Source organism: Aethalodelphis obliquidens, unplaced genomic scaffold, assembly GCF_003676395.1.
Source record: "Aethalodelphis obliquidens isolate GAN/ISIS:26980383/991018 unplaced genomic scaffold, ASM367639v1 scaffold10, whole genome shotgun sequence".
Taxonomy (NCBI): Eukaryota; Metazoa; Chordata; class Mammalia; order Artiodactyla; family Delphinidae; genus Aethalodelphis; species Aethalodelphis obliquidens.
Window position 1 is genome coordinate 38,132,242 of NW_020837954.1, and position 12,873 is coordinate 38,145,114.

The 12,873-nt window shown below is 56.0% G+C and overlaps 1 protein-coding gene across 15 annotated transcripts in view; it reads left to right on the forward strand.

Annotated features, from left to right (window-relative positions):
* Nucleotides 1–12,873, forward strand: part of PLEKHG3 (pleckstrin homology and RhoGEF domain containing G3) — a 42,506-nt gene that overhangs the window by 21,572 nt on the left and 8,061 nt on the right. For 6 of the 15 annotated variants that reach the window (XM_027111484.1, XM_027111487.1, XM_027111489.1 and 3 more), the window contains exons 1-11: nt 5,061–5,462; nt 6,627–6,724; nt 7,910–7,979; nt 8,251–8,297; nt 8,406–8,556; nt 8,648–8,779; nt 9,004–9,186; nt 9,326–9,490; nt 9,751–9,837; nt 10,060–10,093; nt 10,439–10,531. In XM_027111484.1, the coding sequence (XP_026967285.1) occupies nt 5,121–5,462; nt 6,627–6,724; nt 7,910–7,979; nt 8,251–8,297; nt 8,406–8,556; nt 8,648–8,779; nt 9,004–9,186; nt 9,326–9,490; nt 9,751–9,837; nt 10,060–10,093; nt 10,439–10,531 (1,402 nt within the window). In that variant the 5' untranslated portion in view covers nt 5,061–5,120. Of the gene's footprint in view, nt 1–68; nt 535–5,060; nt 5,463–6,626; nt 6,725–6,747; nt 7,413–7,909; nt 7,980–8,250; nt 8,298–8,405; nt 8,557–8,647; nt 8,780–9,003; nt 9,187–9,325; nt 9,491–9,750; nt 9,838–10,059; nt 10,094–10,438; nt 10,532–12,873 lie in introns of those variants that run through there. The other 9 variants (XM_027111486.1, XM_027111490.1, XM_027111496.1 and 6 more) reach the window with 4 other exon arrangements.

The window sequence follows — 12,873 nt, forward strand, 5'->3', positions numbered from 1 at the left end:
TCAGAGGACAGCGCTGGGCAGCAGTGTGTGTGTGTGTGTGTGTGTGTGTGTGTGTCAGAGGCCTGTGGCTGCCCCTGTTTGGAGAGCCTTTGGAATATCTAGCAGGTGTCGGTAGTTGGGAGATGAAAGAAGGTCAGGAAGGAGGGCCGCGCAGCGTGCAGCCCCCCGAGCAGGGAAGGACTTGGCCCGCTTGCCGGTACCTGGTGATTCCCTGGACTTTGGAGCAGCTGCCTTTGGGGGAGACCCCTCTCTCAGTCCCCGCCCACCTCCAGAGCAGGTGTGGCGCTCCGCCTCTTGGGTATGGGGCAAAGCGGGGTAGGTGAAAGGATGACGTCAGCCGCCTCCGCACCTGGACCCAGCCTCTCCGAACCAAAATGTTTTCTGGGGCGTCTCCAGGGCGCCAGCCTGCACAGCCTCCTCCCGGTCTCCTGCCTTCTCAGCCCAGTAGCCCCCAAAAGAGGGCCGGAAGGGAGTGTTGCTGAGCCCTGGGGACTCCCTAGGACCAGAGAAGCAGAGGTCTCCGGAAGGTTCCAGGTGAGTTCCCCTCTGGGACCGTTCTTTCTGAAGCTGGGGGTGGGCTCAGGGAGCAGGGTCCTACAGCCTTAGTGACAAGAGGCTTGAAGACGGAACATGGGGGCTATGGTGGGGTTTGGATCGTCATTTTTTTCTGTTGGAGGCAGGAGGCTAGGTCAGATTGGGGGCACGGTGCTGAGGCCTTGCGGGGCGGAGGAGGATGTGGGACTTGGCCCCTGTCAGCTGTGCTGGGAATCCAAGGGGCCTGCTGCAGCCTGCTTGCGTTCCTGCCCGGGGATGTTCAGGGAAGGTCCCCGTTGGTGGAGCCAATAACCTGGAGAGGTGTGGGTGGAGGAAGGGTGTGGATTAAACTTAGAAAAAGTTATTAAAGAAAAAAAAAAGGAAACTGATCTCCCTCTCCTGTGCCCCAACCCTTAAAGGTGCGTGTTTGAGCAGCTTATTGGGAAGGTCTTATCAGAAAGCAGCTTATCAGAAAGGTCCTACAGGACCCTATCAAAGAGAGCTTCCCAGGTGTGGGAGATACAGAGTTTTCTAGAAGACTGACTCACTGACTGATGATTGACTGGATTGATTTGTGTTGAAAGATGGAAGAGGTCACTGCGGAGCGATACTTAGGGAACTGGAGACTAGTGTGACGGAACGGGGTGGGCGTGGACATCTGACTGCTGTCTGTTAACTTTCTCTCGGCGCGCACTGCCCCAGCGGACAGTGTCTTCCAAGATGAGTTTGAAGACCTGAGTTCTAATCTTGTCTTTGGGGTGAATCTTACCATATGGGGTGATGCTCCGTGGAGAGGAAGGAAAGATTGCCTCCGCCCAGGAACACGTGGGCCGGTGCTTCCGCCGTCTCTGGGAGCCTGAACTACACACACAGTAATGGTTGGATTGGGCTTTTAGGACCAGAGTGCACTCACATTAGGTGTGATGTCCCTTTTCCCTCTCTGTCTAATGGTGTCTGCTAACAGTCCCACTTGGACTCTGCCGTGTCTGCTCTCACTGCCCCATTTGCTGTTCATCCCTCCCTTTCTGGGTCTCTGTGTTCTTTTCCAGCGAGAGCGAGAGCGATAGAGAGCGAGAGAGAGGGGCGGGGAGAGAGAGAGCGCCTCATGATCCTAGGTCTCCTGGTCACTGTAGGGCTTCTCTTGTCATCCGAGCAGTTACAGTCCGATCCCTATGCCCTCGTGCTTCTTCCCCTCTCCATGACCTGTAGTCCTTTGACCTGGAATCTGTATTTTTCTACGTTGTTCCAAGGAAAGGGTAAATGGGCAAATGTCACATAGTAGGAGGTCTAGAAATAGCCTTAAGGAATCTTAAGGCTATTTAAGGCTCTCTCTCTCTCTCTCTCTTTTTTTTAACCTCCATTGGCCTTTGTGGGATAAGTGAAATGTCACGTTAAAAGCCCTGACTTTTATGTCTTAATATGTCCCCCGTGGCTTATGCTGAGGCAAAGCCATGGCATCCAGGGCTGTGACTAATCGTTTGCTGCGGTTCTAGCTGCTGTGAAATCCATCAGGGAGGCAGCCAGCAGCGGGCAGGGGCAGGAGAGCATGCACACTGAAGCCTGAGTGCCTGAGTCCAAATCCAGGCTCTACCGCATGCTACTTCTGTGGCCTCAGTTTCTGCATCTGTAAAATGGGGATAATAATAGTACTGACCTCATAGAAATGTTATGAGATAAAAAGGTCTTGTTATGTCTACAGCACTTGGAACATTTTTAGCTGTTAGTCATTATGCTTTCTTTTAACCCCAGGAGGATTTGGGCATGGGCACTACTTTGAAAACATGATCTTGGTTTGCAGGCAGATGTCTGTGTGCAACCAGAGAAAATTTCTCCGAATAGAAAAGATGTTTTAGTTCCTGGGCTTTTGAAGTGTGCTTATGTTGCACCCCTAAAGAGTGACCCTCAGAAGGTACCCTTTAGAGATAAATCTCCCTGAGAGTGTGTGTGTGTGGGGGGGGTGTGTGGCTGTGACTAATCCTTCACTTTAAGGCCATGACCTGACCAGCTGTGAAATCCATTAGGGACTTGGGCCTTTTCCGTTTAGCATCCCCATAGGGGCTGACTGATCCCAGGTTTGATCTGGGAAAGGTTTTAGGTCGTAAGTCCCTACCCCATTGTTCTAGTTGGGATTGACAGGCCTGGGGGGCTGAGGGGGAGAAGGGGTGGAGGGGCTGCGGTGTGCCTGACAGTGCACGTGCCTTGAAGGACACCAGAGTCCCACAGGGCTGGGGTTAACGGCTGGGGCGGAGTTTGGGTCTTTGTCTCTCTTTGTGCTGAAATGACACGCCACAGGTGGGTAGAAATGACTAGCTGGTTAATCTTAAAGGCTCTTTTGAGGAGGTAGGAAAAAGCAGTGGTGCTGCATTTCCCAAGGGGCTCTCCTCTGAGATGCTCAGTTTCACCAAGATGATCCTGTTAATTAATCCTTTCATTGCACCTGGAGGGAGGGAGAACTCTGGACTGGCCCCAGTGCTGCCACTGTGTCTTCATCTGCAAAATGAGAGGCTCACATAGAGCACCTCGGAGGTGACCCCGTCCTCCAGCTGAGACATGCAGTGAGAAATTGCTGTGCTTGAGAGGGTCCTTGCTGGGCTAGCGTGCAGGCAAACAGGTCTCAGTGCTCCTGATCTTAGCTCAGTAGTAGCACATTATCCGCTTGCCAGATCACCTTTTAAGGCCCCTGCCCTTAGGTCACTTACAGCCTAGGGCAGGGGGTTTCACACAGAGAGTGCTACAATAGGGGTACCCCTGGGGTGCTGTAAGAGTACGTAGAAGGGGCCCCCAGGTTTGGTTTCTGGGGATGTATGGGGAGTGGCTTCTGAGACCCAAGGGTTGGTATAAGTGACACAGGTTGGGGGGCCGTATGGCGTGGGGTGGATGCGGAGGGAGTAATGGCCAGGCAGAGAGAACATTTGCCAAAGCCAGAGCCCAAGGGCGCTGGCACAGGTAGGGACACTGGTTCCAGGTTGGGGCACAGGCACAGAAAACCAGGGGGCAAATTCAAGGCTGCCAGAGTGATGGTACCTTCTAGACCCTTCTCCTCATAGCTCTAGCCTGTGATCTAGTAGCTTCTGATCCTTAGAACTAGAGGTGGAAGTCTTTGGGGCAGTAGAGGTGAGAGGGACGCTCTAGAACATTTTTCCTATGGAAACAGCAATCAAGTGAACATTCTGGAAAGTGGTGTTGGTGAGCTCTGGTGCTCTGGGATGGGGCTGGAGTGTCCTTGACCTTCCCAAAGCCCACAGCCACCACCCCACCTTCACAGACTTGCTGCTCCAGGCTGGCCTGCCTGTGAGCCACACCATCTGCTTAGGGAATAAAGTCCACCTGAGGCTATGTTTGCCTCACCTGGGAACAGTTTCCTGCTTGCTGTGCTGCCCTGATCTAGATCTAGCTGTGCTGAAGGGAACTTAGGGAGACTCACCGGTGGCTCAGCCCTGGGGAATTTCCTGTGCCCCTGGAGCCAGGGTGAGTCAGGGACCTGTACAGGGGGCTGGAGCTGGGGGTAGGGGGGGTAATGTGGGTTCAGCCTTTGTATCATCTCCTCTGCCTTCTCCGTGGGTATCCAGAAGGTTTCAGGTTCATGGTGAAGCCCCTGGTGGCCCCAGAGATTCTGCCATCCTGGGGAGCATCTTACCCTCTGGCACGTCGATTGTTAAGAGCCGGATCCTTGACAGGTGGACACTTGGGAAGTGCTTTTTTTTTTTTTCCTTCGGTATGCGGGCCTCTCACTGTTGTGGCCTCTCCCGTTGCGGAGCACAGGCTCCGGATGCGCAGGCTCAGCTGCCATGGCTTATGGGCCCAGCCGCTCTGCAGCATGTGGGATCTTCCTGGACCGGGGCACGAACCCATGTCCCTTGCATCGGCAAGCGGACTCTCAACCACTGCGCCACCAGGGAAGCCCCGGGAAGTGCTTTTTGACACTGTTTTGATGGTTTATGGAGCCGTTGCTCTGTGCTGGGCATCAGGCTCAGAGCTGTACATCCAGCAGGTCACTGCATCTTCGGGGGCACGGCCGAAGCTGAGGCTCTGGGAAGCTCGGTACTTTGCTGGAGCAGAGGCACTGGGCTTCGGATTCCATCACAAGGCACCCCGGACCGTTGCTCTGGCAGAGATGCCCTCTCTGCTTTTCTGGGGCCTCAGCTTTCTGAGCCCTTTATTGTTACTGGATGGGGTCCACCGTGGGAAAGACGGAGGTGGAGCGGTTGCAGTCAGGCAGGAATGTCACTTGGGCATCCTTGCAGATGCTCATACAGTCTGAAGGCAGGGGCCTCCTTGAGATTCCGAGCTGTTGCTTTTATAATTGTGGTAAAATACACATAGCATAAAATTCTCATTTTTAAGTGTTCAGAGGTCTTAAGTACATTCCCATTGTTGTGCATCCTTCGCCTCCAGCCATCCGTAGAACTTTATCTTGCAAAACTGAAACTCTGTATCCATTGAACACTAACTCCCCATTCCCTCCTCCCCCAGCCCCTGGCAGCCACCCTTTTACTTTCTGTTTCTGCAAGGATTCCAGAGGTTTGCCCTTTGTCTGTCCCGCCCAGAACCTCCCTGGAGCGCCCCCACCAGGCAGCAATGCAAGGATGCCCGTCTCTGCCTCGCTCCACCAAGATGGCAGCCAGGAGCGGCCCGTGAGCCTGACCTCCACCACCTCCTCGTCAGGCTCCTCCCGTGACAGCCGCGGGGCCATGGAGGAGCCCAGCGGCTCCGAGGCTTCGGCCAAGAACGGGGCCGGCTCCCCGGGCGGCCGGCGTCTCCCCAGCAACAATTCCAGCAGCTGGCTGAGCATGAGGGGCCCCCTGTCCCCTTTCAACAGCCGGGCGTCGGTAGCGCCTGCGCACAAGCTCAGCTACGTGGGTCGAGTAGTGCGGGAAATCGTGGAAACGGAGCGCACGTACGTGCAGGACCTGCGCAGCATCGTAGAGGTGAGGCTCACCCCTCGCCCCCCGCGGGGCTTCGGAGCTAAGGTTGGGAGGGGACCACCCTCTCCTCTGGGGCTGGGGCTGGCCTCTGGCTTCGGGTGGCCCAGCTCTCGCGCATAAACGTACTTCCACCCAGGGAAGGAAAGTTGTCCCTGACATGTTTGTCTCCAGGAGGTGCTTCCCATGGAGTAGTGGGGAGGCCTCACGGCTCTGGCCCCGGGAAGCCACTGGCTGCTCACGCTGCCTTATGACTTGGGGTCCGATCAGTAGCTTGGGCCAGCAGAACTTCCCGCAGATGCTCGGGGCGTAGGCACCCCTGATAGGGAGCGGGGACAACTGTGCTTAGCGGAGACTGAACCGCAGTGAAGAAACTGGCTCTGGACCCCACCTGGCCCGCGCCCAGATTCCTGCCCTGTTGTTTCCTGCTTACGGGGTCTTGGGCACCTGCGTAAACCACCCCCACAGCGCCCAGCCTCAGGTCCCTCATCCATAAATTGAAGATGCAGGGCCATGTACGTGTGCTTCACACTGGGAGGCGCACTGGGCGAGGTGACCGTGGGAGGGAGCTCTCTGCCCTGCGGAGGGAGGTGTATTCATTTCCTAGGCCTGCCTAGCAGACAACCACAAACTGTGGCTTAAGGCGCATTAGTTTATCCTGTCCTGGTTTATGAGGCCAGAAGTCAAAAATCAAGATGCTGGCAGGGTTGGTTCCTTCCGGAAGCTCTGGGGGGGGGTGCGTTCCAGGGCTCTCCTAGCTCCCGGAGGTTGCTGGCAACCCTTGGTGTTCCTTGACCTGCAGATTTATCACCCCCGTTTCCACCTCCGTCTTCACGTGGCCTTCTCTGTGTCTCTCTGTGTTCTCTTATAAGGACACCAGTCACTGAATTTAGGGCCCACCCTAAATCCAGTATGGTATCATCTCAAGGTCCTTAATCGTTACATCTGCAAAGACCCTATTTCCAAATAAGGCCACATTCTGAGGTTCCAAGTGGATATTAATTTTGAGGGGGAATTATCCAACCCAGTACAGTAGGTGATGTCTGTGAAATTGTGTCCTAGCTGTAACATGCAGTACAGAAATGAGGTGTGGCTGGGGGAGAAGAGGGAAGACGGGAAGGGACAGGATTGTGCCTGGGAGGCTGGGCCCTGACGCCTCACTCCACGCAGGACTACCTCTTGAAGATCATTGACACGCCTGGGCTGCTGAACCCGGAGCAAGTCAGTGCCCTTTTTGGGAACATAGAAAGCATCTACGCACTGAACAGGTATGGAGCGGGCCTGACATGCACCATGTTCTGCCTGTGAGGCCCATCTCAGGGCCTAGGGAGGAGCCCCGGATGTCCCTGGTCTCGTGGGCTGTGACACGTGGGCCAGGGTCTGATCTCTGAGGGTGGGGAAGGGTGGTCCATCCCAGTACAGTGGTATAGTTAGCTCCCTGCAGGAGAGGGGGCCTGTGGGACCGTGTGCCCTGGGGCTGATGTGCTCATTTGAGGCCGTGTTCATGTTGGGTCCAGCCTGGGCCAGCGCCCCTCAGGGGACTGCTGAACCTTGCACGTGATGCCCTCTCCCCGTCCCTTCGTGGCCCCTTTGTCCCTCTCATCTTGGTCCCCCAGTGCAGATCTCTTCGTTTCTCCTCCACCTTCCCACTGATTCCGTGGGAAGTCGGGGCTCCCTGGAGGTGATCTGACCCATTAGGGGAACACACAAGCCAGGCAAAGCGTGATGAGGGAGTCCGAGCGAGGCCTGGCGAGGGGCTGCTTCAGGGCAAAGGGGCTCCACGAAGATCACACATGAGTGGCTCCCGGCGCCCCCAGACTCCCCAGAGAGAGGGCACTGGTCCGGAGGAGGAGAACTTGTGGGGACAGTATTGATAGGACAGGAGGAACCTTACCCCAGGCGCCTTAAGATGGGCAGAGGGACTTCGTGCTGGTCAAGCTGGGAGGGCAGACGGACGTGAGACTTAGGCGGGGGGTGGGGGGGGGGGGGGGGGGGCAAAGAGGAGCACAGGAGGGGAAGGCAGGGGGAGCACTGGGGTTTCCTCTAGAGCCCCCATTTAAGAACAAGCAGTGCTGGGAGACTCACCCTGTCTCTCCCCTTTCCTTCATCCTTCTGAACTGGGGGCCTTGGTTTCTTTGCGAGTTCCCCCTCTCTCCTTCCCCCTTTAATGTCTGCTTTTGTGTGTTTGACCCCTGCCTGCAGAGGAGCTGTGTCCCCTCCCGAGGTGGGTACTGGTGTCCCTTCTCCCTCTCCTGCTTGTGGAACGCATGGCTCTTTTTTGTCCCCCACCTTTGCAGTGGTGCTGGATACTTTCTGTGTTGGCTGCCCCGGGCAGGGCTCGCTGACACCAGGGCTGGCGTGTGTGTGGGCACCAGGAGGGTGGGGAGGGGGTGTAGTGGTGACTGGAGGCTGCGAGCGGTCCGGTGTCTGATGACCATTCTCCCCTTACCCAGCCAGCTACTCAGAGACCTGGACAGCTGCAATAGTGACCCGGTGGCTGTGGCCAGCTGCTTTGTGGAAAGGGTAAGAAGGGCGGGGTCCTTGCCTCCATCCTCTCTTGCTGGGGGCCTCTCTCCAGGGGAAGGGCTGAGTGCCCGGCCTCAGATAGGAAGGGCCTTTGGGGTGGAGCCAGGGACTGCTGGGTGGACAGCATGTCCGAGACAGATGGGCACAGAGATGGCTCTGCAGATGCTCGGGGAGAGTGCTCTGGGGGCCAGGGGCATGTGTTTGATACACCCAGGTTTATAGTCAAACGGGAGTCTCCCTGAAATTACTAATTTTGGTCTTTCTTTAGAGCCAAGAGTTTGATATCTACACCCAGTATTGCAACAACTACCCCAAGTGAGTAGTGAGGGTGGAGAGGGGAAGCAGAGCCATTTGGCGAGTCCAGAGCACCCCACCTCGCCACGCAGGCCTTCCCCTGGTGACGGCCCCTTCCTCCACTCCCAGCTCAGTGGCCGCCCTCACCGAGTGCATGCAGGACAAGCAGCAGGCCAAGTTTTTTCGGGACCGGCAGGAGCTGCTGCAGCACTCGCTGCCCTTGGGCTCCTACCTCCTAAAGCCAGTCCAGCGCATCCTCAAGTACCACCTGCTACTCCAGGTAACCCCAGGGTCCTCCCGAGTCCACAGGGGCCTGAGGGAGGGGCAGGGCCCTTGAGTCTGGGCTGCCTAAGCCCCTGTCTCCCACACAGGAAATCGCCAAACATTTTGATGAAGAAGAGGACGGCTTTGAGGTGGTAGAGGATGCCATTGACACCATGACTTGCGTGGCCTGGTACATCAACGACATGAAGAGGAGACATGAGCACGCAGTCCGGCTCCAGGTGCTCTGGGGCCGGTAGCTGGAGGGACAGGCAGGGGTGGGGCGGGGTTTGGAAGAGGGAATGCGAGCTTGAGGGGTGGTGTCGGTGAGGATGGGCTACTCTGGGGGGAGCCCTTGGTGCAGCACGTCTCTGCAGAAACCAGGTGGTGGCTCCTGGGGCCCTGTGTGGTTCCCAGCAGGGTCTCGAGCACCCTGACCCTGGGGGTCGGGGATTCGCTGCTGCAGGAGATTCAGTCTCTGCTCATCAACTGGAAGGGGCCAGACCTGACCACCTATGGGGAGCTCGTCCTGGAGGGCACATTCCGCGTGCACCGTGTACGCAACGAGAAGACCTTTTTCCTCTTTGACAAAGCACTGCTCATCACCAAGAAGCGGGGAGATCACTTTGTCTACAAGGGTCACATCCCGGTAACGAGGCCACCGCCATCTCCTCTGCCCCCTTCCCACCGTCCCAACGGCCGGGCTCCACTCCGTGTCGCCTTCACTGGGCCCCGGGTTGGTGTGGACGCAGCTCCACCCTTCAAGATTACTCTCCCTGCCTCCCCAGATGGTCTTGAGGGACTGGGGCCCCAGGTCAGCTCCCCGCCTCGTGCTTGACTGCCCTCTCCCTCTGCCCCAGTGCTCCTCCCTGATGCTGATCGAGAGCACCAGAGAATCCCCGTGCTTCACCGTCACACACTACAAGCACAGCAAGCAGCAGTACAACATCCAGGTGAGGGGCGGGCTGGGGCGCGGGCTGGGGACAGAACCCGCCCCCTCGCGCGGCGGCACGAGCCTCAGAGTCTCCCTCTGCAAGGGAGAGGTCGTTGTGGGCACCTCTCAGGCTTGTGCTGAGGAGTCAAGGTAACCTCACAGAGCCCCCAGCACAGGCCCTCTTTGGCCTCTGCCCTCCTTGGCAGAAGCCCAGCGCACGCTGGATGGCTTCAGGCCTGTCATGATAACCCCCGCACCCTCTCCCTCGGGTCCTCCCAGGCCAAAACTGTGGAGGAGAAACGGAGCTGGACTCACCACATCAAGAGGCTCATCTTGGAGAACCACCACACCACCATCCCCCAGAAGGTGAGCTCCCAGGGCTTCTGATGGGGTACAGGGAGAAGGGTCCCTCAGAACCAGCTCCGGGGTCCACGGGGGCCTCGCCTTCTGGACGTTGGCCCCACTGGACAGTGGGGATCAGTTCAGCGGATGCCACGGCCCTTGGTGCAGCAAGAGTGAGTCTTTGGGCCAAGGGAGAAAACGGCACGTACCGAGGTAGCAACGCGGTGGGTTTCCTTTCCCTTCCAGGCCAAAGAAGCCATCCTGGAAATGGATTCCTATTGTAAGTGTACCCTTTCTGCCTGCCTTGTCCCTAACGGTGCACATCTCTAGGTCAGACCTGAGGAAGCTTTGCCTGATACTTACATTCCAGAGAGCAGGGAGGGTGGGGAGGCTCCTTCTGTCAGGACTGGGGGTCTACTGCAAGACTAGGGCTCAGTGCTGCTGGTGGCTGGGACTCTGCCTCGTGCTCCTGGATGGAAGAGGACGGAAGATGGAAGAGGGGGGAGCTCTGGAGTCTTGTGGCCCCTGGAGCTCGGCTGGGCAGCAGAGTTGTGGTCAGGAATGGGCAGAGTCCACGCCAAGGGTGATAGTATCCCAAAGGCCTGGTTGTCTCTCTTGGGTGCAGATCCCAATCGGTACCGCCACAGCCCAGAGCGCCTGAAGAAGGCCTCCCAGGATGAGGCGTCCACCCATGTGCACCAGGGGCGCCGGCAGTCTGGTAAGGCAGGGGCTGTGCGGGCAGAGAGGCTTCTTTCCAGGACCCTTGACCATGTGGGGAACCTTCTGCAGCAGCATTTGGGGCTGGCTCTCACCCTCCGGAAATCCTGGGAAAGGGCAGGAAGGAGGGTAAATGGGGTGTGTCTGTAGCATCCTGCCTTCCACCAGGCCCCTCTGGGCCCTTCCTGCCTACCCAGGGCTGGACAGCCCTCCTTTTCCAAGGCCCCCCTTCTTAGCTCCTCTGCGATCAAAACCTTAGATAGTGGGAGGCAGCCAGAGTAACGCTCAGACGTCATGGATGGTCCCCAGCCCAGTTCTGGAACAGAGCAGAGGGAGGACGTGGGGAAAATGAGTTAGATTTCAAGTGGCGCCAAATCCAGACAGGAAATATTCACTTTGGGTCTCAGGGAAAAGTTCTGCTTTCCTGGGTTTTCTTTCATGACGGCTTGCTGCTGGGTACTTGGAGGTATCGGAGTGACTCGTCTTTTGAAACGAGAAAACCTTGCTTTTATTCTCGGCTCTTGTAGTGGTGCATGTGTGTGTTTTCTGCCTCGGTTTTTACCCTCGCCTTCAGTCGAGGCCCAGGGATGGATTTGGCTTCGGCCAGGCACTTGTCAAACTTACACATGAGGTGGGAGTTGGGGTGAGGACCATCTCAGAGACCCCTAGAGAGGAAGATTCAGGAGTGATGGGAGATGTGTCCTGACTGGGATCCCCACGGTGAGTTGGGTTTGATTGGCATGGCTCACGGGTCCTCTGAGCAGCTGTGTGGATTGCTGTACGGGCTTTGGTCTTCTGGAGGGTGGAGCTGAGTGGTCTTTGGAAAGCTTTTGTGTTTTTGTTTTGTTTGGTATTGTTGCTGATGGATCTCGAACCCTAGGCAAACTTGCCGTGGTTGCAGAAGTGCTACGGTGCTGTGTGGTAAAAGCCCCAAATGGGCTTGCGGGATCTTAGTCCCCCGACCAGGGATCAAACCCAGGCCCTTGGCAGTGAAAGCACGGAGTCCTAACCCCTGGACTGCCAGGGAATTCCCCCCTTTCCTTTCTTCTCCTATAATTCTTCTGTCCAACATTCCCCCTTAACTCGCCATAGCTTTGAACTGGAAGCTTCTGACACGTGGAGGTAGTCAGTAAGGGACTGTGGTGATGGTGGTAATAGTAACATTACCTGTCATAACATCAGCTTCCAAACTGCAGCAAGCAGGGCGCTCAGGAAATGATCCGCTTCAGAGCTCAGGTTTCCACAAGGCTGAGATTTTAGCCTGTAAACGCTAAGAGTTGGGTTTTGTTCGTTTTCATGTTTTAGTTTTAATCGTTATGAAACAGACATCTTTCTAAACCATGCTTCATACGCTTGAGCCTTATAAAATAGAGGAGGCCCACACGGTCAAACTTTTCCCTTTCTGGAGTCGGTGTAGCAGCATCTTTGTGGCGTGTGAACAGCTCCATTCTCTGGGGCCTTGGGGGAGGCGGGGCTGTGGGTTGCCATAGAGACAGCTGGCATTGAGGTGTTGTGTCCATCTTTACACTGAAGAGTTCTCCTTATCAGTCTTGGCATGCGTTTCTTTAGTAGCCCTTCCTTCTTCCCTCTTCTGTTAGAAATTAATCGATTTAATGTGCGAGAAGCGTGTGTAAAAGCAGGCCAGTGAGTGGATGAGGGGGGATACAGGCCAGTGGAAGTGCTTTAGGGCCTGCTCTCAGCCATCTACTCTGACTGCCTCTGGGCCTTTTCTGCTTCCTACTTCCAGAGAGCTGGGATGGACAGATAAGTACACTATATGGATAAGTAAGGTGGTGTTGTCATCATTTGTCACTTATTAAATATTCTTTTATTTATTTATTTATTTATTTATTGGCTGCGTTGGGTCTTTGTTGCTGCACGCGGGCTTTCTCTAGTTGTGGCGAGCGGGGGCTACTCTTCGTTGTGGTGCGCGGGCTTTTCATGGCTTCTCGTTGCAGAGCACGGGCTCTAGGCACGTGGGCTCAGTAGCTGTGGCGCACGGGCTTAGTTGCTCCGTGGCATGTGAGATCTTCCCGGACCAGGGCTCGAACCCGTGTCCTGTACATTGGCAGGCGGATTCTTAACCACTGTGCCACCAGGGAAGTCCGCTTATTAAATATTCTTGATTACAAGTTTTAAAATGAAAGAGAAGAGCATTTTGTATTTCTCACTCTAAAAACAATTGGATATCTACTTACCTCGATGCAGATAGAGTGTAGGTATGTGTGTGCCCATGCACATTTAGAAAAAAGGTTCTTCAGTTTGCTCTCCTATCCAGGAACAGCTGAGAGACCTCAGTAGACCTTCCTTGTGGCTCCAAGTTTATAGTGGGCCTCCCACTGA